Source organism: Chiloscyllium plagiosum, unplaced genomic scaffold (assembly GCF_037043375.1).
Source record: "Chiloscyllium plagiosum isolate Xiang-an unplaced genomic scaffold, Cpla_swu_hap1 HiC_scaffold_7, whole genome shotgun sequence".
Taxonomy (NCBI): domain Eukaryota; kingdom Metazoa; phylum Chordata; class Chondrichthyes; order Orectolobiformes; family Hemiscylliidae; genus Chiloscyllium; species Chiloscyllium plagiosum.
The window spans coordinates 52,603,407-52,629,650 of NW_028270145.1; the positions used below are offsets into that span (position 1 = coordinate 52,603,407).

A 26,244-nucleotide genomic window follows, 5' to 3' on the forward strand; every position below is an offset into this window, starting at 1 on the left:
GAAGATGGACAGACTTTGGGGAATCAGGAGGTGAGTCATGTGTTGCAGCATTCCTAGTCTCTGACCTGCTCTTGTAGTTATTGTGATTATGTGGTGAGTCCAGTTTAATTTCTGGTCAATGGTAACCCCAAGGCTGTTAATAGTGGGGGATTCAGTGATGGTAATACATTGAATGTAAATGGACAATGGGTTAGATTGTCTTTTACTGGAGATGGTCATTGCCTGACATTTTTGTGGTGTGCATGTTATTTGCCACTTGTCAGCCCAAGCCTCAATATTATCCTGATCTTGTTGCATTTGAGCATGTACTGCTTCAGTATTTGAGGAGCTGCAAGCGGTGCTGAACATTGTGCAATCATTGGCAAATATCCCCACTTCTGACTTTATGATGGAGAGGTCATTGAAGCAGCTGAAGATGGTTGGGTCTAGGACACTACTCTGAGGAGTCCTGCAGAGAGATCCTGGTGCTGAGATGGCTGACCTCTAACAACCATGACTATCTTCCTATATGCCAGGTATAACTCTCATCACTGGAGAGCTTACCCTTGATTTCCATTGATTCCAGTTTTGCTGGGGCTCTTTGATGACACATTTAGTCGATTGCAGTCTTGATGTTAAGGGCTGTCACTCTTTGGAGGCAAGTCCTTTTGTCCATGTCTAAACCAAAGGTTGTAATGAGACCAGGAGCTGAGCAGCCCTAGCAGAGCCCAAACTGCGTGTCATTGAGCAGGTTATTGCTGATCAGGTGCTACTTGATAGAACAGTTGTTGACACTTTCCATCACTTTACTGATGATTGAGTGTAGACTGATGGGGCGGTAACTGGCCAGTTTGGATTTGCCCTGCTTTTTGTGTACAGGGCATACCTGGGCAATTTTTCACATTGATTGTAGATGCCAGTGTCATAGCTGTGCTAGAAGAGCAGCAAGTTCTGGAACACAAGTCTACAATATTATTGCTGGAATGTTGTCAGGGCCCATAGCCTTTGCAGTATCCAATGTTTCCCATCGCTTCTTAATAGCGTGCAGAGTGAATCGAATTGGCTGAAGACTGGTATCTATAATGCTATGGACCACTGGAGGAGGCCAATATGGATTATTTACTCTACACATTTGGCTGAAGATTGCTGTGAATGCTTCAGCCTTATCTTTTGCACTGATATGTTGGGATGTTTCCATGATTGAGGATGGGAGTGTTTGTGGAGCCGCCGCCGCCTCCTCTGGGTTGTATAATTGTCCACCACCATTCACGACTGGAAGTGATAGGACTGCAGAGCTTAGGTTGACACATTGATCACTTAACTGTCTATTACTTGCTGTTTATGCTCTTTAGCATAAAGTTAGTCCAGTTTTGTAGCTTCATCAAGTTGACACCTTTTTAGGTCAGTGATGCTGGAAGAGCACAGCAATTCAGGCAGCATCCGAGGACAGGCAAAATCGACGTTTCGGGCAAAAGCCCTGATGAAGGAATAGTAAGACTGACATCTTAACATTCTAACATATAGAATATTCAAATGGGACATGGGGGAATGTCCTTTATCAATAATGCAATGTCAAAGAGGTAGAGACATTGCATTATTGATAAAGGAAACCATCACTGAATTAATGAGGGAAATGTCCAAGAAGTCTCTTCAAATGAGGGTAAAGCTTAGATGGGACAGCATAGTGGCTCATTGGTTAGCACTGTGCCAAGGTGCTGGGTTCGATTCCCGAATCAGGTGACTGTGTGGAGTTTGCACATTCTCCCTGTGTCTGCATAGGTTTCCTCCGGGTGCTCCAGTTTCCTCCCACAGTCACAAAGATGTGCAGGTCAGGTGAAGTGGCCATGCTAAATTGCTCATAGTGTTAGATGCATTAGTCAGGGGGAAATGGGTCTGGATGGGTTCCTGTTCAGAAGATCGGTGTGGACTTGTTGGGACAAAAGGCCTGTTTCCACACTGTAGGGAATCTAATCTAAAAAATGAGTGATTACTTTGCTGGGATTATAAAACGAGCATCCGAACAATCAGGGGAGAGTGGAACAGATATGTAGGCAAATCACAGAAAAGGTGGGAGAGGAACAGGGTTATCGTTGTAGGGGATTTCATCTTACCTTAACTGGGATTGCCTTAAAGTAGAAGGATTTGATGGGGTGACTGTGTTGGAGGCGGTCCAAAGGAGATTCACCAGGATGTGTTCTGGAATAGGGCATCTCATCTATGAGGAGAGACTGGATAATTTCAGATTGTTGTCTCTGGAGCAGAGAAAGTCAAGGGGGGAACCTGATACAGGTGTATTAGATTATGAGGTGCTTTGACAGGATGAATAGAGAGCAGCTGTTTCTCTTAGTCAAAGGGCCAGTAACAAGGGTGCAGAATTTGAAAGTGACAGTTGGGAGGTTTAGAGGCGATTTGAAGAAAAATATTTTCATCCAGAGGGTGGCGGGATCTGAAAAGCACTGCCTGGAAGGATAGTTAAGACAGGAAGTCTCACAACTTTTAAAAAGAACTTGGATGAATGCCTGAAGTGTTGTAACATTCAGGACTATTCTGGGAAAGAGACTAGTTTAGTTGGTAGTATATTTTTGGCAGCACAGACTCGATGGACCAAAGGGCTTCTTTTGTATTGTGTCATTCTATGATTCTAGTTGTGTGAGGCCCCTTGGGGATGAGTGACAATAGTATGGTGGATTTCTTTGTTAAGATCGAGATTAATATACAGTAGTTGATTCTGAGACTAGGGTCCTGAATCTAAATAGAGGAAATTACAATTGTATGAGGCACAAGTTGGCTATGATGAACTTGGACAATGATACTTAAAAGGATGTTGGTGAAAAGGCAGTGGCAAACATTTAAAGAGCACAAGGGTGAACTGCAACAATTGTTCAGTCCTGTCTGGCACAACAGTAATAAGGAAAAGGTAGCCAAGCCATAGCTTACAAGGGAAATTATGTTGACGATTAGTCCATATCATTCCTGTAATAATTATTAAATCATGAAAGTCCCTGCATAGCCTTCATATTCTTTGATCCCAAGTGCTACATCCAACTCCTTAAAATCATATAACATTTTGCTCACAACTGCTTTCTGTGATAGCGAATTCCACAGGCTTACCACTCTCTTGGTGAAGAAATTTACCTTTATCTCAATCCTGAATTGTGTATCCTGTATCCTTAGACCCTTAGATCCCTGGTTCCATACTCCTCCATCATTGGGAACATCCATTCTGCATTTACCTTGTTTCGTCCTGTTAGAATTTTATCAGTTTCCATGAGATTTCCCTCCTCATTCTTTTGAACTCTAGGAAATATAATCTTAACTGATTCAACCTCTCATCTTATGTCAGTCCTACCATCCCAGGAATTAGTCTGGTAACCCTTTGCTGCATTCCCTCTTTAGAAAAGACATTCTTCTTCAGATAAGGAGATCAAAACTGCTCAGAATATTCCAAGTCTTACCAAGGCCCTGCATAATTGCAGCAGGACACCCTTACTCCTGTATTCAAACACACTCAATTTGTACACTCCCAGTTGAAGGCCATGTACCATTTGTCAGCTTGACCGCTTGCTGCACCTGAATACTTGCCTTCAATCACCGGTTTATGAGGACACCAAGGTCTCATTGCATTTTCCATTCTCTCAATTTATAGCCATTTGGGTAATAATTTTTTAATTCGGGTAATAATATTTTTGCTCCACTCACTCAGCTTCTCCAAATCATGCTTAAGCATCTCTGCATTCTCCTCAAGCTCCTCCCACCCAATTGTGTCATCTGCAAATTTAGAGATATTTAATTCCCTCATCTAAATCACTAATATATATTGTGAATAGTTAAGGTTGTAGCGCTGGTCCCCACCGTACCAACTAGTCACTGCCTGCTATTTGGAAAAAGACCGTTTATTCGAATGCTTTATTTCCTGTCAGTCAGCCAGTTTTCTGTGCATCTCAATACACTACTTCAACCCCATGTGCTTTAATTTTGCACACTAATCTTTTATGTGGGATTTAATTGAAAGCCTTTTGCGAGTCCAAATAAACCACATCCGCTGCTCCTCATCAACTCTACTAGTTACATCCTCGAAGAATTCATGTAGATTTGTGAAATATGATTTCCGTTTTATAAATCCATACCAACACTGTTTGATCCTTTTTCCAAATGCTCAGATACTAATGGACTTTTATAATGGACTCTAGCATTATCCCCACTACTGATGTCAGGCTGGCCAGTCTTTAATTCCTGGGTTACTATTTGCCTTTTTTTTAAACCGAGAGGTTACATTTACTACCCTCCAATTTGTAGGAGCTGTTCCAGAGTCTATTGAGTCTTGGAAGATGACCACCACTATTTCTAGGGCCATTAATTCATGCTGCCTACACTGCAACACTGACTTAATCACAATTAGTATGATCTGCCACAAATAGCTTCAGTCACATTTTTGATATACTTGAAAATAGTAGTGGCAGTTTCTCAATTCCTTTACTGCTGGGTCAAAATCCTGCAACTCCATTCCTAACAGCACTGTGGATGACCCTACAGCCCAGGGACTGTAGCAACTTGAAAAACAGCTCACAACCATCTTCTTCCAGACAAGAAGGGATGAGGAATAGTCAGTGACACCTCCATGTCTTGTAACCAGACATTAAAATAATGTTTCTAAGTTCATCAAACAAACCCCTTTCAGAGAATCTAATTGTTTGCAAGATTATAAGGCTGTTATTGTCATTTGTCTACACCAAAAATTATTCCATGCCTAGATTATTTGTGATAAGTGTCCTGATGTCAGTTCAGAATTTGCCTCTTGTTGTTTGAAGTTGATGCCTCTCTCACAGTTTATTCTGTGCTATTCAAGATTGCCTATTTTATCTCTCATTCTGTACGATAGTTACCATCTTGCAAGGATGAAACTCCACCCAAAAGTTATATTATTTTCTTGTTTGGATGCTTAAGATCAGTTTCAGGGCTTAAGTAACTTCTCCACACGCAATGATCACTATTGACCACTGTACTCCATGTAGTGTTATGGAGATATGGGTGTACTACCTGACAGCATCAAGTGTTCTGAACAAGATACAAAGAACAAAGAAAATTTACAGCTCAGGAACAGGCCCTTCAGCCCTCCAAGTCTGAGCTGATCCAAATCTACTGTCTAAACCTGTCGCCCAATTCCTAAGCATCCCTCTGCTCCCCACCTACTCATGCATCTGTCCAGACGCATCTTAAATTAATCTACCGTGCCTGCCTCTACTACCTCTGCTGGCATCGTGTTCCACACACCCACCACCCTCTGTGTAAAGTACATGTTGCGTGTATCCCCCTTAAACCTTTCACCTCTCACCTTGAAAGCGTGACATCTCATTATTGAATCCTTCACCCTGGGAAAAAAGCTTATCTCTATCTACCCTGTCTATACCCTTCATGATTTTGTAAACCTCAATCAGGTCCCCCCTCAATCTCCTTTTTCCTAATGAAAACAAACTTAACCTATTCAACCTTTCTTCATAGCTAGCACCCTCCATACCAAGCAACATCCTCATAAACCTTCTCTGCACCCTTTCGAAAGCATCTACATCCTTTTGGTAATGTGGCGACCAGAACTGTACACAGTGTTCTAAATGTGGCTGAACCAAAGTCTTGTACAATTTTAACATGACCTGCCAGCTGCTATACTCAATACCCGGTCCAATGAAAGCTAGCATACCATATGCCTTCTTGACCACTCTATCCACCTGTGCAGCAACTTTTAGGGTACAATGGAGCTGCATTCCCAGATCTCTCTGCTCATCAACTTTGCCCAAGACTCTGCCGTTCACTGTATAGTTTGCTCTAGAATTAGACTTCCCAAAATGCATCACCACACATTTGCCTGGATTGACCTCCATCTACCATTTCTCCACCCAATTCTCCAGTTTATCTATATCTCCTGTATTCTTTGACATAGCTTTATGCTTTCTGCTACTCCACCAATCCTCGTGCCATCTGCAAACTTGCTGATCAGATGAACGGTGCCCTCTTCCAGATTATTTATGTATATCACAAACAACAGTGGCCCCAGCACTGATCCCTGTGGAACACCTTTCTCCATTTCAAGAAACTCCCTTCGACTATTACTGTCTCCTGTTGCTCAACCAGTTCTTTATCCACCTAGCTAGAACACCTTGCACAACATGTGACTTCACTTTCTTTATTAGTTTACCATGGGGAAAAGTCCATGTGTATGACATTAACAGCCCTTCCTTCATCTATCAACTTGGTCACTTCCTCCAAGAAGTCTATTAAATTGGTAAGGCACGATCTCCCCCCCACAAAACCATGTTGCCTATCACTGATTAGCCCATTCTTTTCTAAATATAAATAGATCCTATCCCTCAGTACCTTCTCCAGCAACTCTCCCACCACTGACATCAGGCTCACTGGCCTGTAGTTACCCGGAATATCCATACTACACTTCTTGTACAGGGGGACAACATGAGCAACCGTCCAGTCCACTGGCACCTCACCAGTGTTTAAGGATGCCACAAAGATATCTGTCAGGGCCCCAGCTATTTCCTCTCTCACCTCCCTCAGCAACCTGGGATAGATCCCATCTGGACCTGGGGATTTGTCTACCTTAATAACCTCTAGCTACCCAACACACCTCCTCTACTTATGTCAACGTGATCCAGACTAATCAAACAATCTCAACATTCATCATGTCTCTCTCCTCAGTGAACACTGATTCAAAGTAATCATTCAGAATCTCACCCATTCTCTCAGGTTCGACACACAGCCTTCCTTCATTATCCTTTAGTGGACCAATCCTTTCTCTAATTACCTGCTTACTTACATAAGAATAAAAGGCTTTGGGATTCTCCTTAATTCTGCTCACTAAAGCTATTCATGACCCCTTTTAGCCCACTTGATTCCTCGTTTAAGACTGGTCCTACTCTTCCAATATTCCTCCATGGCTCATTCTGTTCTTAGCAGCCTGGACCTTATGTGCACTTCCCTTTTTCTCTTGGCTAGTTACACGATTTCTCCTGCTGTCCACGGTTCATGAATCTTGCCTTTCCTGTCCTTTGCCTTCAATGGGACATGCCTGTCCTACACTACCTTTAATCTATCTTTGAAAGCCTTCCACATATCAAATGTGGACTTCCCTTCAAATAGCTGTGTCCAATCCACATTTCCCAACTTCTGCCTAATTTTGATATAACTGGCCTTAGTCCAGTTTAGTACTCTTCCCTTAGGACCACTCTTATCTTTGTCTACGAGTATTTTAAAACTTACAGAATTGTGGTCACTGTTCCCAAATAAATCCCCCACCACAGCTTCTACCACCTGGCCTGGACCTTCCCCAACACCAGGTTCAATATGGCCCCATCCCTCGTCAGACTATTGACATATTGCTCTAGAAAACTCTCCTAAACACTTCTCACAAATTCTACCCCATCCAGACTTCGGATGCTAAGTGTATCCCAGTCAATATTGGGAAAATTAAAATCTCCCATCACGACTACCCTATTGCCTCTACACCTTTCCATCATTTGTTTACCGATTTGTTCTTCTACCTCACGCTCACAGTTGAGAGGCCTGTCATACAGCCCCAACAATGTAACTGCACCCTTATTTCTCAGCTCCACCCATAAAGCCTCACTGCTCAAGCCCTCCATAGTGTCCTCCCTTAGCACAGTATCCCTGATCAGCAATGCAATTCCACCCCCCGCTCCCTTTTACTTCCCTCCCTGTCCTGTCTGAAGCATCTATATCCTGGAACATTTAGTTGCCAATTATGTCCTTCCTTCAACCAAGTTTCTGTGACTGCAATAACATCATACTCCCAGGCACCAATCCAAGCCCTAAATTCATCTGCCTTACCCACTATACACCTTGCATTAAAGTAGTTGCCCTTCAGGCCACCAATTCTTTTGCATTCAACTGCTCCCTGCCTACTCTTCCCCTTATTAATGCTATCTTCATGATTCTTACAGTGTCCACCTCACTGCCTACTTGTTTACTCTTCTGGTTCCCAGCCGCCTACCAAATTAGTTTAAAACCTCCTCAACAACAATAGTAAAAACTCCCCCAAGGACATTTGGTTTCAGTCTGGTTCAGTTGAGGCCCATCCATTTGTAATAGTCCCACCTTCCTCAGAACCGGTTCCAATGTCCAACAAATCTGAACCCCTCCCTCCTACACCATTCCTCAAATCACATGTTCATCCTGCCTATTTTTTCATTTCTACGCTGGCTAGCATGTGGCACTGGTAGTAATCCTGAGATCACTACCTTTGAGGTCCTCCTTTTTAACTTCTTTCCTAGCTCCCTGAATTCTGCTTTCAGGACCTCATCTTGTATTTTTACTTATATCTTGGTGCCTATATGCACCAAGACAACTGGCTGTTCACCCTCCCCTTTTCGAATGCTGTGCAGCCGATCGGTGACAATGTAACCTTTTGGTCCAGCAGCTAGAGTAGCTGGTTGTCTGAAGACAACAAAAAAAAATTCAAATTGGGCCAATCAGTTTAAATTGTACCCCCCCAAAAAACCAAAATCCAATCAAGTTTGAGTTTAGAATATTGAGAATATTAAGAGCCAATGACACAATCTGATGCTGTGAGGGGTATAAGACTGGGAAAATTGAACAGTTGAGGGAGAACTGCCAAGCCACCAACACATGCAGACTTCCCAGAGAATAGCTCTCTTTAAGGTACCTTTTATTAATCAGTGACCTGTGAAACAGAAATCCCTAAGAAGACAGAGGAAGATATAAAGTGAAGATTCGATAACTGGCTGGTTTTGAAATTTGAATTTTGGTAAATCTTAATCAGATGGGTTTTATTGGACTAGTAGTGTAGAAAGGGCAGGTAAAGGATAGATAAGAGAAAGAAGTTGTAAGTAGTTGTTAGTCAATTATTCTGTTATACTTTAAGAAATAAAATTATTAATTTTTACCTTAAATAGTTTCTTGGCCACTCGAATTTTTACAGACTACTGCATGGGATGAATCTTTTCTGTGTTGCTGGTTTTAAATTAAGCAGGATGGTTTACCCATGTAGTAACAGTAGTCAGATGACAGAATTATACAGTTCAAGCATATTGTCCTCTGATTTGTATAGTTCTGTTCAGCCCTACAGGTCAGTGTTGCATTTACTCACTTAGTGGTTGTTAACTGTGATTTCAATTGTTCCACAGATGTTATATTACCTTAACCCAATCTTTACATTTGACAATGAGTGGAGCACCATCAGGACCTGCTGGGACAGGTAAAACTGAGACCACTAAAGACTTGGGACGGTCTCTGGGTATTATGGTGTATGTTTTCAACTGCTCTGAACAGATGGATTACAAGGTAACACTATCTTTCTGCATTATAATCAGTAACTTGTGTTGAATGCAGGGAGTTAGATTTATTGAGAAATTATCCTTTGATGAAAAATTTCCAATCTGTCTTGACTGTGTTAAGGAGGGTGTCAGCAATAATGCTGTTCCTGGTATGTTATGCTGAAAGTTCCACTACCTGGAACTTGAGTATTGACTGTCTTAGGTTTAACTGCAATACTCTTAACTGTCAAATCGTCTGTCAGCACTGACTGTTTAGACCATTTATGAATTCAAACCTCAGCAGAAAGAGGATGGAAAGTAACTGGCAAAATCATTATTTTTTTAGAACCATTATCATCACTGGTTTATTACACAGTCTTTTTTGTAATTCACTCCTAGTATCTGGGTATTGCTGGCTGGCCAGCATTTAATGTGCCTCCCCAGTTGCCCTTGAGAATATGATGGCGAGCTGTCATCTTGAACTGCTGTAGATAGACCAACAATGCTATTAGGGAGGGAGTTCCAGAAGTTTGACCATCAAATTGATTGATTTGGTAAATAAATTGTATTTTCAAAACCACTTTTTAATATTTGATACGACAGTTGACTTAGGGTTATGTTGGTAATAAATAAATAATCAAATGAATATCCAGTTAAAGAATAGATTCCTTGATTTAAGGAGAATTAGTAGTTGTTGTGGTTCTGTTCGCCGAGCTGGAAATTTTTGTTGCAAACATTTCGTCCCCTGTCTAGGTGACATCCTCAGTGCTTGGGAGCCTCCTGTGAAGCGCTTCTGTGGTGTTTCCTCCGGCATTTATAGTGGCCTGTCCCTGCCGCTTCCGGTTGTCAGTTTCAGCTGTCCGCTGTAGTGACCGCTATATTGGGTCCAGGTCGATGTGTTTGTTGATGGAGTTTGTTGATCGACTAGCCACGAAACGCCACGACCAGCTATCCTTAGTAGCCACACACGCAGACGACAAGCAACATGACTTCGACTGGGACAACACTACCATTATAGGGCAAGCCAAACAAAGAACAGCCAGGGAATTCCTAGAAGCATGGCACTCATCCACAAACTCCATCAACAAACACATAGACCTGGACCCAATATACCGGCCACTACAGCGGACAGCTGAAACTGACAACCGGAAGCGGCAGGGACAGGCCACTATAAATGCTGGAGGAAACACCGCAGAAGCGCTTCACAGGAGGCTCCCAAGCACTGAGGATGTCACCTAGACAGGGGACGAAACGTTTGCAACAAAAATTTCCAGCTCGGCGAACAGAACCACAACAATGAGCACCCGAGCTACAAATCTTCACCCAAACTTTGAAGAGTTAGTAGTATTGGGATAATGCAAATGGCCTTAGTAGTCCTGTGTAAAACCAAGTTTAAAAAAAACACTCTACATCAGCTGAATATCATTCCTCCCATGTACAGACCATGGAGGAGAATGTTAAATTTGGCAGAAATTTGATAGTTGCATATTGGCTACATATTATAAGCTTCAGTAAATTTTCAATTTTCTATTGACTATCATTGACTTCAGCAAAGTTGAAAATTAATCCAATAATTTTCTATCTTGTGTTCCTTGTTAAATATCCAGCTTCGGCTTTGGTTCACCTAATTTTTACTATTAGAAAACTAAAACAACTGATTGGTTAAACTTAAGGGAGCCATGTTCGATTCCAGCTTTGGGTGACTGTTTGTGTGGAATTTGCACCTTCTTACCGTGTCTGCAAGGATTTTCGCCTGATGCTCTGGTTTCTTCCCACAGTCCAAAGATGTACCGGTTTGGTGGTTTGGCCATACTAAATTGCCTGGAATGTCCACAGATGTGCAGTCTATGTGGACTTGCCAGGAAATGCAAGAATAGGATGGGTGCAGTCAATGGACCTCTTTGTGCACTGTTTATATGGTTCTGTAGTCTGCCTAGACCAAACTGCCGTTTTTATCCCTGCACTTTCCATTAACCGATCCTCTAACCATGCTGTTAGTCTAATCTTATGTATCAATCTTTTATATAGAACCTTATTAAATGTCTTTTGAAAATCCATTTACACTACATTGACTAGTTTTCCTTTATCTATCCTAGCAATCACATTAAAAAACTTGTTAAGTGCAATTGCCTTTTCATAAAATAATTTTGACTATTTTCTAGTCATCATATGATTTACTAAATGCACTGTTAAGACTGCAGCAGAATCGAGTTCACCAGCTACCCTAACACTTCTTTGTGCTGGGGGGCAGTGCTACATTGTCAGTGCTTCTTGGGATGAAAAATTAAACCAAGGCTCCAATTGCTTGCTGAGGTACACAAAGAAATGTCCTGACCAATATTTATATCTCGGGTAATACAGAAATAACATTTATCTGGTATTTATCACATTGCTATTTGTTGAATTTTGCTGGGTGCAATTTGACTGCTCTCTCTTCGATATTATGCTTATGCCTCAAAAATGTACTTCATTAGCTGTAAAAAAAACCAAACTTGGCGATGTTTTGTGGATGTGAAAAGTAATATATAAATTCAATTCATTTTGTTCCTTTTCCTGATGACTGATATCAGAATAATTCGTCTATAGTTTCCCATTTTCTGTTTTCCTTTTTTCTTGAAGTGAGGTTAGATTTTCTGAGTTCCAATCTGTTGAGATCATTGAGAAGCTAAGGGACTTTTGGAAATCATTACCTGCGCATTCATTATCTCTATGGATATCTCTTGTAGAATCCTAGAATGTATGCCACAAGGTCCTGGAGTTTTGTCAGCTTTTAGTCACATAAATTTCTCTGATTTTTTTTCTATGCTGACATTAAATATTTTAAATTCCTCACACATACTAACCTTTTGGTTATATTTCTTTTTGGTATATAATTAGTGTCTACTGTGAAAATAATTACAAAATATTTGTTCAATGTCTGCCATTTCTCATTCCTTGTGATAATTTTCCTGCTCTTATCTGTTGGGACAAATTTATTATTTTAGCTACTCTCTCCTTTTTCATATTCTTGTAAAAAGCTGCTACAATCAGTTTTAATACTCCTAACTAGTTCGCTGTCAATCTATTTTTCTCCTTTCATCACATTTTGTGGCACTTTACTGGTTTCTAAAGCACTCTGAACCACAGAGCAACTATATTTCTTTGCAACATGTCTTCTTCTAAACTAATACTATTCTTAACTTCCCCCAATAAAGCGTTGTTAGATCTTCCTTGCTGAGTTGTTTTAATGGAAAGTATTGGTGTTGAACATTTTGCATAATTTCTTTAACTGATCCAATCTTTATTTACTGCCATACCTCTTAGTGTATTTATCCAATCAACCCCAGTCAGCTCTTTTCTTGTATTGGTGTAACTAGCTTTGTTTAAGTTTTTTTTGTTTGGTTCTGAAGTGAGTAGCTTTCAAACTTTACAATAAATTCATTTGTACTAAGATCACTTCTTCCAATGAAACTTTTTCTGTGAGATTGTTAATTATTCCTGCCTTATTGCACAAAACTAGGTCCAACTTAACTGTATCCCTGATTGATTCCACAACAAATTGGATAGAACTTTCATATTTGTGGCACCAGCAATGTTCACTGGCTAGAGAACACCACCTCTGGGAGTCTAGTGTGATATAAGTCATATTGGGCCATTTGTTGCATTCTTGCAGAGGTCCTGGGTCATGCAAAATTGATCTTCAGCCTCTGAGAGCTGCAACATCAGAGGCTGACAATTCTCCAATAATGGCAACACCACTAGGGCCGACTGTCAGTACTGCGGGAAGGCAAAGAAGGAGAATCCTTCCTGGATCTTCCAATTACAGGCAGACAGGTCCCAGCAAAGAGAGAAGGTGGCGTTGGTATAAAAGGCATTAGGACATCATCCTGCAGGACCACTCCTTGCTGCCAGTTTGTTCTTCTGTTGGGCACAAGAAGGAGAGAGATACTCATATCAGGCTGCAAGCAATCCCTCTGGACACATGGGCATCACACTGACCGTACAAAACAAGGGTGGGTTGAGGTGCTTTAGTGGCCCTCTTTTAAGGTAGCACAGTTTTTATCAATCCTTCCCACTTAATAGAAGGCAGTTAGAAAGTGATAGACTCTCCACCTTGAGCGTTTCTATGACTCTGCCCTCTCCTCAATCATTCTGCCACAAGTCAGAGTCCTGGGAGCCATTCAATTAATTCCATTGTCTTAGCAAGCTTTTGCAGCAGTATTTTACAAATTCATCGTCTAAATTCTGTTGCTAATTTACTGTTCAAGATGGTGATTGAAGTTCTACATAATTCTTACAGTGACTTTATTCCAAGTTCTAATTATTTTTTCCTTTTGACAATGAAATAACTGCTGTTATTCAGTTTATAAACCAACACAACTTGCACTTGCAAATACTGAACCATCTGGCAATTCCTTCAAGGTGTACACTCATTTGATCTTAAATATATTTTGATATGATCAACTTTTAAAAGCTGCCTCCATCCAAAGAGAAAGCATGATTTGATGACAAAGCCAATGTAATTGGCAAAATCTCATTTTTTATTTTAAGTTTGTTTTATGATTGAGGCTTGGTCTGGTTGAAATGAAATTTGAACAATCTGAAAAGATTATGAAAAATAAGAATTTAAATTGATTTTACCATAGCTGTCCTTTTTATAAGAGTTCCTTGATTTTATTTTTTCTAATTGTTCAGCCAATTGCTGTCAAATCTAGGTGCAAAAGTAGCAGATACAAACAGAAAGTCTACCCTGATAAAAAAGACTTTCCATAGTATCTTTCTTGATGTCGTAATGTGGCTTACAGCCAATTAAGGGCTTTTGAAGTGTAGTCAGTGTTTAAATATAGGAAATAGTATATCACTTGCCAATATACTTAAACAGAAAGTCAGTGCTATTGACATCATCATTATGTACCTACAGATCAGTAGAACAGGATGTTGGAACCAGAACTGCCTGGTTTTGTACCCATTGTTACTGCTGCTCTTTCACTTCCCCCTCCCCTGTCCCTTCCTCTCCTCCCCACCCTGGCTGTCTCATTCTATATTCTCCTTGCTGCTACCTGCTTGCTTTCACTTTGCTACCTTGCACATACTTTCTGTATCAGTGATTTATTAATTTTATATCCTGTCCTTAAATAGGCAAACTGAAATCAAATTGCAAAACATATTTTTTGATTTAAAGAATATTGTCTTTTAACAGCAGGTGCAGTGAGTACCCCTCCATCAAAGTTGTGTTGGCAGCAAGCATTCATTATCACTGGGTCAAAATACTGAAATCCTACCCCCCCCCCCCCCCCCCCCCCCAAAAGGGCATTGCGGGACTACCTGCAACATGTGGACTGCTGAGGTTCAAGACTGATTTATTTATTATCACTTGTACTGAAGTACAGTGAAAACCTTTATTTACTAGCAGTAAAGGCAGATCATAGTAAGCAAGGATGTACAGAACAAAAGATTTAATTAGAGGCATACAGTAACATTGCACAGGGCATACAAGAGAGATCAACTTTAGCAAGATCAGCATTATTTCAGGCTAGAGAGTCCATTCAATAGTCTAATAACGGCCAAGAAGTAGCTGTCCCTGAACCTACTGGTGCATGTGTTCAGGCTACTGTATATTCTGCCTGACAGAAGAGATTATAGGAGATCATTACCGGGTGCAAAAGGTCTTTGATGATGTTGTCACCCTTTCTGCAGAGTGAGACTTAAACCCACAACTTTGTCTCTAAGACAAAGAGTCATTGCACCCTATTTGTGGGCGGCACGGTGGCACAGTGGTTAGCACTGCTGCCTCACAGCGCCAGAGATCTGGGTTCAATTCCCGCCTCAGGCGACTGACTGTGTGGAGTTTGCACGTTCTCCCCGTGTCTGCGTGGGTTTCCTCCGGGTGCTCCGGTTTCCTCCCACAATCCAAAAAAGATGTGCAGGTCAGGTGAATTGGCTATGCTAAATTGCCCGTAGTGTTAGGTTAGGGGTAAATGTAGGGGTTGGGGTATGGGTGGGTTGCGCTTCGGCGGGGCGGTGTGGACTTGTTGGGCCGAAGGGCCTGTTTCCACACTGTAAGTAATCTAATCTAATCTAATCTAATCTAATGTGTTATAGCTCTCTGGGTACATATGTTTTTCTTGCTTGTGTCTGTGGTGACCTCTGAAAGATTAATTCTGTATGTAATGTAGTTTGAATGTGATTATTGTAAGTCTTTAAACATATTTTATACAATATTAGTCCATAGGAAATATTTATAAAGGTCTCGCACAAACAGGAGTATGGGGATGCTTTGATGAATTCAATCGTATTTCAGTGGAAGTTCTTTCAGTTGTAGCTGTACAAGTCAAGACCATTCAAGATGCAATTAGAAACAAGAAAAAGCGGTATGCAGTGTTTTTTTAAAATTATATCTATCTAAATGAAAATTGATTGATCTCAACATTTTTACTAATGTATGTTTTGAATCAATAGATTTTATTTTCTCGGAGAAGTTATTGAACTGAAACCTTCTGTGGGTATATTCATTACTCTAAATCCTGGATATGCAGGGAGAGCAGAACTTCCTGAAAACCTGAAAGCCCTATTCAGGTGTGTGCATATAATTGAGATATTAAGTATAATGTTTCCATGATAATTATTACCTTTTTTTTTGTTATTAGGCAATAGAATAGTGACTGAGAAGGCTTTGGCCTCATCTGATAATTCACTTCTCCAATAACAGACCTATGAAATCTTCCATTGCAACAGAAAAGGTCATTATTACCAAGTGTGTGAGGTCAAATATGTATCCTACAGCAGATATTTATTCGACTATTATAGAATCCTCAAATCTGTTTGCAGTATGTTGAACATGAATTTTCTATGTTCAGAGAATTGTGGACAGAATTTAATGGTTGCAATGGTGGATTGATTACAGTCACTGAGCTACCCAGATTCAATTTCATGCCAAAGAAGTCGAGGAATTTCCTATCTCTGAGAGCTGCCAGTCAATCAGAAGCTGGTAGCTATCTAGTACTAACAGTATTGATTTTAGGGGATTAGGGCTAGAGTTACCTAATATAGGCAGTGAATGATTTATAGCAATTTTCTGATAGTTTGAAAAGCCGCGTTTAGATATAGTACCTTATATAATTGGGCAAAGAAAGCAAATATGCAATCTGTGACAGATGAATATACTTCACCGATTGCAGAGCTGTTCTGCAGACTGGAGGAGTAGAAGCAGTGCTTCCTATGAAGTCGCGGTCCTGCCTCATTTTATGGAGGTCTCTGGTAGACTTTGGTGGTGATGATACCAACAGTCTTTGATTTTCCCTTGGGCTGAAGTAGGGAAACTCCTGATCTTCCCCAAGATGATGGTTTTGCTCTTCCTCCTGTATCTTCTTGATCCTTCCTCCCTTCCTTTCCCAGTTAATATTCCTTATTTTGGGGGAATTGTAACATTGTGCCTCCATACCTGTACTTCCTCTGCATTTAAGTAGACCCCCTGGCCTTCCAGCATGCATCTGTGGAGAACATTAAATTCTGACCTTTGTGTGTGTTTCCAGTATAAAATTATTTTGTTTTATTAAGAAAGAAGAATGCGACATGCACCGTGGAACAGAAGTATGGAAATCATTTAATATTTCACGACAATATTCTTCATTATGGACCCTTCATTTTTGTTTCCTTTGTGCGTGATATTAACACTAATTCCTCAATGATGACTAGAAGTCATACTTTTGAGTGGTAAATGTACAACTGACATAACTAGGATATAAACTTTTCACAATGTCCAATAATTAGTGATAAACTAATGTCTTCAAACTGGTAATTCAAAGGAGAAGGCTACAATCAATCAAAGTAATGTTAGTGTTAAGGTCATTCTACAGGGCTAATAGTAGACCATAGTACAATATGATTAATATAAGAACTTTTATGCGTAGAGGAACTAAGGCACAGTAAGAGGGCAATAATTTCAGAAAATTGAGCAATCTATTAACCTAGTTTACATCTTGGAAGTAGCAATAATATCATTGTTGTGTTCCCACCTATGTAGCCAGGCTGCTGAAAATGAAGTTTTTCAGCAATCATGGTGTAAATTGGCTGAGAAACTGGACCTACTGCTGGAGATAATGCTGGAATGGAAGCAGGATGATGTCAGAGTGGATAGGTTATAAGGCCCACTTCTGTTTATACAAAATTTCCTCCCATTAATGTGACCAATGACAAAAATTAAGCTGCATCAGGAAGGATCATGATATGAGAATTTAAACATTTTTAATCGCCTTTCCCTCACCTACATCCCTCAGTCTCACACAGGCACCCCTTTGCCTGCACCTCTTCTCATTCTATGAACACAACTCACAAGCCCAATAATAGTCATTGGAAACTGTTAAAATACCCAAGTAAACAAAGAAAATTCAGCTGTGAAATCAATAAACGTATGTTTAAAATGATTAAACAGGTGGATTGCAACCAAGATCCCATAAAATTTCCCAATTAGACAGGCTGATCTGATAACTGCTACCTCAGATATCTGATGTTAAAACAGGAGAGTACTGGGAAAAGATTTGCAATAATCAGACTTGGCTATTCTTTCAATAGTGCAAAGTGTGTTCTTTTCTAATAGGTTAAAAATATGTTTATCTAAGACTTTTGCTCATATATAATGTTAATGTTTTACTTGACAACTTGCCAATTGGCTGAATTAACAATCTAGCAAATGCATTAACAGGTAGCTATACCTTCCAATTACAGCATTATTATAAGTTCATGAACTGTAAAAGAGGCAAAGGCATTTCATTTACCTTTAAAACTCTTCCAGTTTTCCATCAATGATTCATACCTGCATACAGCTAGTGCAAAACCTGTCAGTTTCAAAAGTCAGCTCTCTGAAAACATACTTGACGTAGGGTCTTGATGAACCTAACATTCTGTTAAGTGGATTATTAAAAGGCATGAGTCCTATTTCTACCTGCACCTTCTTGTGCTTCACAAAATGTCACTAGGCAGAAATAGAAACCTGTCACAGATTGCATATTTGCTTTCTTTGCCATTTTCTTTCCTTGGCATTTCCATTTGGTTTTATTTTGGGACTGCAAAACTTGAGAGTTGAGGTAGAAATTAAAAATGCCCAAGGTGATGTACATAGCGTAGGGGTTGCAAAGAAACAAGGAGAGTATTTTGGTGGCAAACATCGGGGTGGGATTTGGGGACTTAGTGGAAAACAAGGATTTTGAAGAAGAGCCCAGTAGAGTTGCGGTTGAGCTGGTAAAATGATGAATTGCTAGGAGAAAGAGAAAGTCACAGAGGTATAGAATGGGAATGCAAAATGGGTGTTAGTGAAGAGAGCCGCATGGCTTTTGTGACAATTAATATGCAAGTGTATGAAAAAATACTACAAGGTGGAATAGCTTTGGTAAAGCATAAGGTTTTGCCATTTTGAGCTTTAAATGGATTATACTTTATTTAGACTCCACTAGAATGAATGGAATTAAATTTTTCAAGGTTCTAAATCGGGCATGTCATCCAAGCCACTAGATTACCATCCCAGTTATGAAGGGGAAAATCTACCCCAGATGTTTTCTGGGTAAAGCCTTTGAAGGCAGTACCTGTATTGCTGCAATTATGACCAGACCCAGGAGAGAAAAATGTCACAAAACAGAGAGCTGAAGAAGGGTGAAATCATCAAAGGTAATGGAAAAGCTAAAGAAAGATGGGAGTTGAATTTTCATAATTTTTCTAATTTTAATGCGTCTTTTATCTTTTTTTTAATTTGTCAGACCTTGTGCAATGGTGATCCCAGACTTTGAACTGATCTGTGAAATAATGTTGGTTGCAGAGGGATTTATAGATGCAAGGCAGCTTGCCAGAAAGTTTATAAGTCTCTACACACTTTGCCGTGAGCTATTGTCAAAGCAGGTAATGTAGATCTTAGAACGAAAAGAAGCATGCTTTTCAAACACATTTTGTTGTCACTGATTTGATTGCTATTAAATATTTATCATCCTGTAGGACCATTATGACTGGGGCCTCAGAGCTATAAAATCTGTATTGGTAGTTGCAGGATCACTGAAGAGAGGAGATCAAAACAGACCTGAGGAACAGGTAAGTTGAAGTTGTAGTTCAAGCTCTTTATATTAGGTCAATTTTGACATCCATGTGTATTTGAGATGAAAATTCAGGTACAATGGAGAAGGGTTTGGCTTGATATTTTCTACATTGATGTGCTAAGGGAGTCAGGATGTTTCTGGTCAGTGGTGAAACAATAACACTCACTGTTCACCTTTTGGAAATCTGCTTATGAAAATCTTATGATATTGTGGTATAGTTGTTCCCCTTCTTGACAACAGTTTGAATCTGATGCCTGGTTTTGAGGATTTCCAGGAATATAACTCAACTGATATAAGCAAGAAAAGTAAACAGCCAATTATATTGACCTATTCTTGCAGACAGCATGCCAAGACGTTAAAAGTACTGTAATCATTGACTTTTAGTTTAAAATGTCAGATTGTTAGATTAATAATTTCTGATTGCATTAAGATCATAGCTAAACTACAGTTAGATTTTAAACCAAATGACTGTAGAGATGTCTTGTTTTCAAAATAGAGAAATTTGACATTCCACAGATATAAATGTAGCTTTTCAAGGCAGTCAAGGGTGTTTAATAGTAATTGTAAATTTAGTACACTGTTCACAATTTGATTGCATTTCACTGAATGAAGTGCAACTTTTGAAGGAATATTACAATGAGATGAGCAGTGTAAGAATGGAGTTTTTTGCCAGGCCATAGATTTCCTACTCATTTAAATCAACTGGATGGAGGTTTGGGAGGGAAATGATCTTCGTAGCATTTCTGAGCACTTTGCTTTATTTTACATTGGAAAACAAAATGGCATTGAGCAGTTCACACTTCTTAAAGAAATATTTCAGTTCTCCTTCAAAACACTTCTGAAGAAAAATTTCACATTTCAATTTTTCATGCTTCTATTTCCCTAATTTTCTTAATTGCCCTTTTTACAAGTGTGTTTTGCAGTTTTACCTGATTTTTTAAAAAAAGTTGTAAAACACTTGTTCTTTTAAGAAGTGTTTCAAGTCTTTTAATTTCTCAGCCTTTTCCCTTTTGCAACCAAAACATCTTCACGTTTTTCTAAGGGGTTTGACTCATACTAGTTGACTGGAATCAACCGCTGTATCCCTGTCTTTCCCTTGCAGCTTTGGTGAGACTGCTTGGTCTTAATCAGCTTTTTGAAAACATTTTGCTGATTACAGCTGGTTTGAGATTTTGCAAATAGGTTTGGTGCTGCTATTGCTTCTGCAGTCTTTTTACTGTCAACCGTTGCTTTTGCGGAAGCGGACATGTATATAAGCTGCTGAAAATACACTCATGGTTTTCTCACCGGAATTTTGTCCTTTGTTTTCTCAGAAGGAGGGTCTTTGAATATATGAAGATTTCTTCAACCTAGCACTACTGCTAGTGTATTTTACATGAGAGTGGTGCGAACTGCTACTCCTACCTTATACAGTATAGTAACGTGACATTGAGTCTTCTGACACTAACCATCTTTAATATGTTGGTTTCTGCCAGAATTATTAATGATATCTTACGCAGGTTCACTGCCATCTATCATTCTGGCTGGCATTAGTCTAGGTCACTGATACCATGTGGGGAATGATGCCCCCATGATGTCTGAGGGAGAAGATCAGGCATTGTATGTTTCAATATTAATATCTCTATATTCGATATGAATCACCTAAGCTTAATCATTTAGATGTGTCTAAATATCAATTAAAAAGTTCCTTCTTCTGAAATTTTTCCTTCTGTTAGCATTTGTATGTTGAAGGGAAAAGGCAAGATTTGCAAGAGAATGCATTGAACTGATGCTGTTTATCTTACTGATCTGTTTTTTTTCAGAATAAAAGTACTGCAAAAGCCTATCAGTAGTCTGACAAACACTGTGACCAGGCTCTCACCCCAGTTGGTCTGTTTATCTAACAAAAAGGAACAGAATTCAATATAGATATTTTAATCATCAATTTTAAACTTAAAAAGAGTACCATGCGACAGATTGAGTTTAACTAACCATATGCACTATAATTGTTTAATTATACAATAATTTATTGTGTTTGTTAACTTAATATCTTTTGTTATAATGTTATTGTTCTGTCATTGTTTTATAGCACTGTTGCTGTTTTCCAGGTCCTAATGCATGCTCTTAGAGATTTTAATCTACCAAAAATTGTCACCAACGATGTTCCTATCTTTCTGGGTCTGATTGGTGATCTTTTCCCATCATTGGAGGTACCACAAACGAAAGATATCAATTTGGAACAGATGGTGCGCCAATCTATTTCAGAACTGCACCTGCAGCCAGAAGACAACTTCATATTAAAGGTGGAAATAATAGCTTTATGCTTAGTTTATCATAAATCTAAATGAGCTGATGAAAGGTTGTAATGTTCACTGTTGTAAAATTTCTACCAAGATGCACACTTCTAACAGCTGTCTGATGTTTTTACTATGCCAAGCTATGAGCTTAATCTAACAAATATTGTACCCACAATGAATCTACTATATCTGTTCTGTATATTATCTCCAGGCAACAGAGTAAAACATCTTTTGTATTATTGTGGTCTTAATTAAATGTGTTCCCATTAATATTGGTTGATTAATTATATCTAAAAGGTGCGTAATGTTTCTGTAACTTTTGTAATAAAACATTAAAATAGTAAAAACATGCACATAATCTTAACCAGCTTGTAGATATTCTTAATCAACCTGTTCAGGCATGCTACGAAGCAGTTCTGGAGCAGGTGGGTTTTGAACCTAGATCTTCTGACCCAGAGGTGAGAACACTGCCAAAGCACAACAAAACCCCCTTATTTTTCTCTTTCTACAGATGCCAGAGGAAGTAGTGGAGGCTGGTACAATTACAAAATTTAAACAGCATCTCAATGGTATATGAATAGGAAGAGTTTAGAGGGATTTGGGCCAAATGTTGGCGAGTGGGACTAGATCAGTTTAGGATACCTGGTCAGCACAGAATAGTTGGATAATAGTTTGTTTCCGTGCTCTATGACTCTTTGCTGAGTTTTCCCTGCATTTTTGTACATAAGTATTTTAAGCAACTTGATCAGGTTTGTTATCGTACAGCATGACAGGTGAAAATTGAACCCAAACATTCTGATTCAAAGGTAGGGACACTAACACTTTGCCACAATGGCCCCTGTTCTGTAATTATCTCATAAACCTATTCGGACATGTTTTGATACATCGGGCGCAGGTAGGACCTGAACCATGGTCTTCTGGCTGAGAGGCAGGGAACCTACCATTGTGTCCAAAGCATAACTATTTCTTAACAGACTCATCTTTGAATCTGACTCTCACCATGGTATCCAGTTCCACGTGTTTGTAATCACCATTAGTAGTGATCCCAAAATCTTGCAACCATGCTCTCTCTGGGTTTCTTCCTGATTCAATTGTATCTTTTTCTTCCTGAAATGGTCTCTATTATTGATGTATTAATTGTACTTAATATCCACCACCTGTATACAATTAACTGGGGACTCCCTCATATTCCATTAAATGAAAATAGACTCAAATTGTGGTGTTTGGGATCAATTCCTATTTGCAATGTCTTTCTCTGTAAAAGAATGATCAAACAAAGGTTCCAATTCTATTCCTCCTTTACCTAACTTTCTAGAGTTTGGTGTGGTAGCAGAGGATGGCTGCCCAATGTCAATGGTTGAAACCCAAGAAACTGTTTCAGACAGAAAATTAGAAACTTATTGGTCTTAATAGAAAATGACAGTAAGCAACTGTAAATTGTCAGGGCATACTTAATTCTTGGAGTCTGAATTGCAAGACCAGTGAAAGAGTGAGTCGGATATGTGGGCGTGCCTCTTCCAGAGAGAAAGCATGGTACAAGGCTCCCTTAGCACTTCCAGTAAGAAATCTATGTTAAGTTTTTATGAGATGTTTTAGGCCTTCCATTAGAATGATTGTTGGAATTGTTGGAATTGACAAGAGAAGCAATCTATAAAATGCTTCCCAGGCATGATGAGAATTTGATACAGAAAACTAATGATCATGCCATCAAGAAATATGAACTTGAACTGACTGCATAAAAAAATTGATGCAATTCAATTTGAGGATCCCAGCATTGGTACTGACATTTAAATTAGTGTTGTGCTGAGGTGTCTCATATTGACAGGCTTCTGATTCTAACTGGTGTTCAGTTCTTAGAGAAGAAGACCCCTCTGGGTCAAATGTCTGCAGCCTTAAAAAAAACGTCATGGAGAAACTGTCATTTCCTTCAATATTCATGGAATAAATGAGATTTGGAATTGTAAAAAGAATGTAAAACTCAAAGATTTCCTGATTTTAAAATGGTTTAGGTACTAAATGCAGGCATCAATACAATGGAAGTGTTAAAGCCAGGATGAACTCCAAAGAAGAGTCACATCAAACTGAGAATGTTAACCCTGTTGCATACAAAACATTGAGTTTCTCCAGCACTTCTGATTTTTATTTCAGAGCTCCAGCATCTGCAGTACTTGATTTTATTAGGTAAAGATGAAAGCAAACCTGGCTATTAGAGCAGAGGGAATTTAGAACATAAATAATAGGAAATTGAATCTTGGGTGAACAATTAATTAGTGCTTCAGGTATTCTTTGATGTACCAAACAATTTTGCAACATACTCCCCAGTTTGCCTTGGTACATGGCTTAAACAAGGCAGCTGCCATATATCTGGAAGCATGGGACAAAGATAGAAATACTTTCATCTTTCATTTTGTAGAGCTATTTGCTAGTTTCGTGTTTGTACAATAATACGTAACAAGGATACGAGGAATATTATGGACAAAAATGTGCAAAAATGGATAGGAGCTGGACTTGAGTTTGACTGATAAGTTAAATTTTCCAAAAAATGAGTTGAAATGTATGTAAAAATATGAACATTATGGTTGTGAATACGACAGCTGCTTTTATTCTGAATACCTGGGATTCATTATCCCACTGTTCTGTTCTGATTTTGTCTTCTGCTGATATTCAGATCTGCTTGCATCCTTATTCATCTTACCTTTAATCTCCCCAAAGTTTTTGAAAAGCAATATGGCAACCAATGAAAGGCTGCATAATGTTATAGTGATCAAACTGCAAATTGTCAACATGTAAAAATGTACTCCAAATAATTGGAGAATATAGAGTCAAAGAGTCATACAGCATAGAAATAGAACCTTTGGTTCGACTAGTCTACACCGACCATGTTCCCAAACTAAACTGGTCCAATTTCTGTGTGCTTGGCCCATATCTCTCTAAATCTTTCCTATTCATATACATATCCTAATGTTTTTAAATGTTGTAACTATACTTGAATCCACAACTTCCCCGGCAGTTCATTCCATACGTGAACCGCTCTCTGTAAGAAAAAAAAAGTTGCCCCTCATGTCATTTTTAAAATTTTCTCCTCTCAGGTTAAACATTTGCCCCCTGGTTTTGAACTCCCCCACCCTAGGGAAAAGACCCTTGTTATTCACCTTATCTATGCCCCTCATGATTTTATAAACCTCTATAACGTCACACCTCAATCTCCTACACTCCAGTGAAAAAGGAGCCTATCCTTATAGCACACGACTTCCATTCCCAGCAACATCCTGGTAAATCTTTTCCAATGTAACAATATCCTTCCTATAGCGGGGTGACCAGGACAGCGCACAGTCCTCCAGAAGAGGCCTCACCAACGTCCTGCAGCATAAAAATAGCGCAGGACATCTCAATTCTTATACTCAAAGGTCTGAGCAATGAAGGGAAGCACGCTAAATACCTTCTTAACCACGCTGTCTATCTGTGACACAAATTTATCCTTATCAATTAGCAAAATCCCAATTACCTTCTGTCTAGTGTGACAGTGCTCCTGCATTGGACGGTACAAGAATTGGTTCGGTTTTATTCTGTATATTTGAATGTTTTACCTATTGAAAGGTAGGATTTAATTAAAATCTAAAAAACATGTAGAGTGCTGAGCCATTAAGGTGAGCTGAGGTGTGGTTTAGTATGAGTGTTAAAGCAATAGGTTGTGATGGTAAAGTTGTATTTTATGAAACATGGCAATCAAACTGTTAAGATACATTCCTCAATATTAGGAATTAACTGCAACATTTCAGATTTTGAACAGCATAAAGGAGTAAATGAGGCATTTTATACATCAAGTGCTCTTATGCTTTCTGGTGAGGGTTTTGAGAAACAGGATGCTGTAGATCAAGGGCGAGATAGAAGTAATATGAGTGACCCTGGTACACCAGAGAGATATCATCAATAGAGGTCCATTTCCAGAATGGGTGCTCAGCAAAGATATTTCCCAAAGAGGCTGTAATGAATTGAGGAATGTAATAATTGTGGAATGTGAAGGAAAAGCTAATAGTAAGTTTGAATAATGGTTGAATGTGCAGGAGATGGACAAGAAATAAGATGAATGTACTGGCAAAATAGGGTGAAAGAATCAGAAGTACAAAAAAATGGTGCAAAGGAGGATAGTGATTCTGGAAGTGATTTTTTGGAAAATGATGTACTTGAAGGAAGAACTTTCAGTAATGCAAGAGGAAGGTCTCACAGTCATCGTCTTGCCAGACAGGAAAGTGGAATTAGAGACTGTCAGGTGTATATATTAGACAATAAAATCAAGGCAACAGAACAGTCCAGTAACAAACAGTGATAGCCTTACCCTGGAAAAGTCATTACAGATGGCTAAAAGGGCTAAAAACTCCAACAACACTTGGGAAGCTCGACATCATCCAACACAAATCCATTTGATCGGCATCCATCAACCACTTTAAAAGTTCTCACTGCTACAAGTGTACAGTGATAAGTGTATACCATTTATGAGATTCATTGCAGGAACATACCAATGTCCCTTCAACAGTACTTTTCATACCTGCAACCTATAAGGCCAGGAAAAACAAGAGTAACAGATAAATGAGAGCACTATGACCTGAAACTTCCCTGGAAAATTACACGATCCTC

The 26,244-nt window shown here is 39.3% G+C and overlaps 1 protein-coding gene across 1 annotated transcript in view; it reads left to right on the forward strand.

Moving 5' to 3' along the window:
• dnah9l (dynein, axonemal, heavy polypeptide 9 like) overlaps positions 1-26,244 on the forward strand; it is a 432,311-nt gene that overhangs the window by 149,333 nt on the left and 256,734 nt on the right. Inside the window, exons 34-39 of the mRNA XM_043693603.2 lie at positions 9,147-9,303; positions 15,480-15,625; positions 15,714-15,830; positions 19,004-19,142; positions 19,236-19,328; positions 21,421-21,615. Of these exons, the coding sequence (XP_043549538.2) occupies positions 9,147-9,303; positions 15,480-15,625; positions 15,714-15,830; positions 19,004-19,142; positions 19,236-19,328; positions 21,421-21,615 (847 nt within the window). The remainder of the gene's footprint in view (positions 1-9,146; positions 9,304-15,479; positions 15,626-15,713; positions 15,831-19,003; positions 19,143-19,235; positions 19,329-21,420; positions 21,616-26,244) is intronic.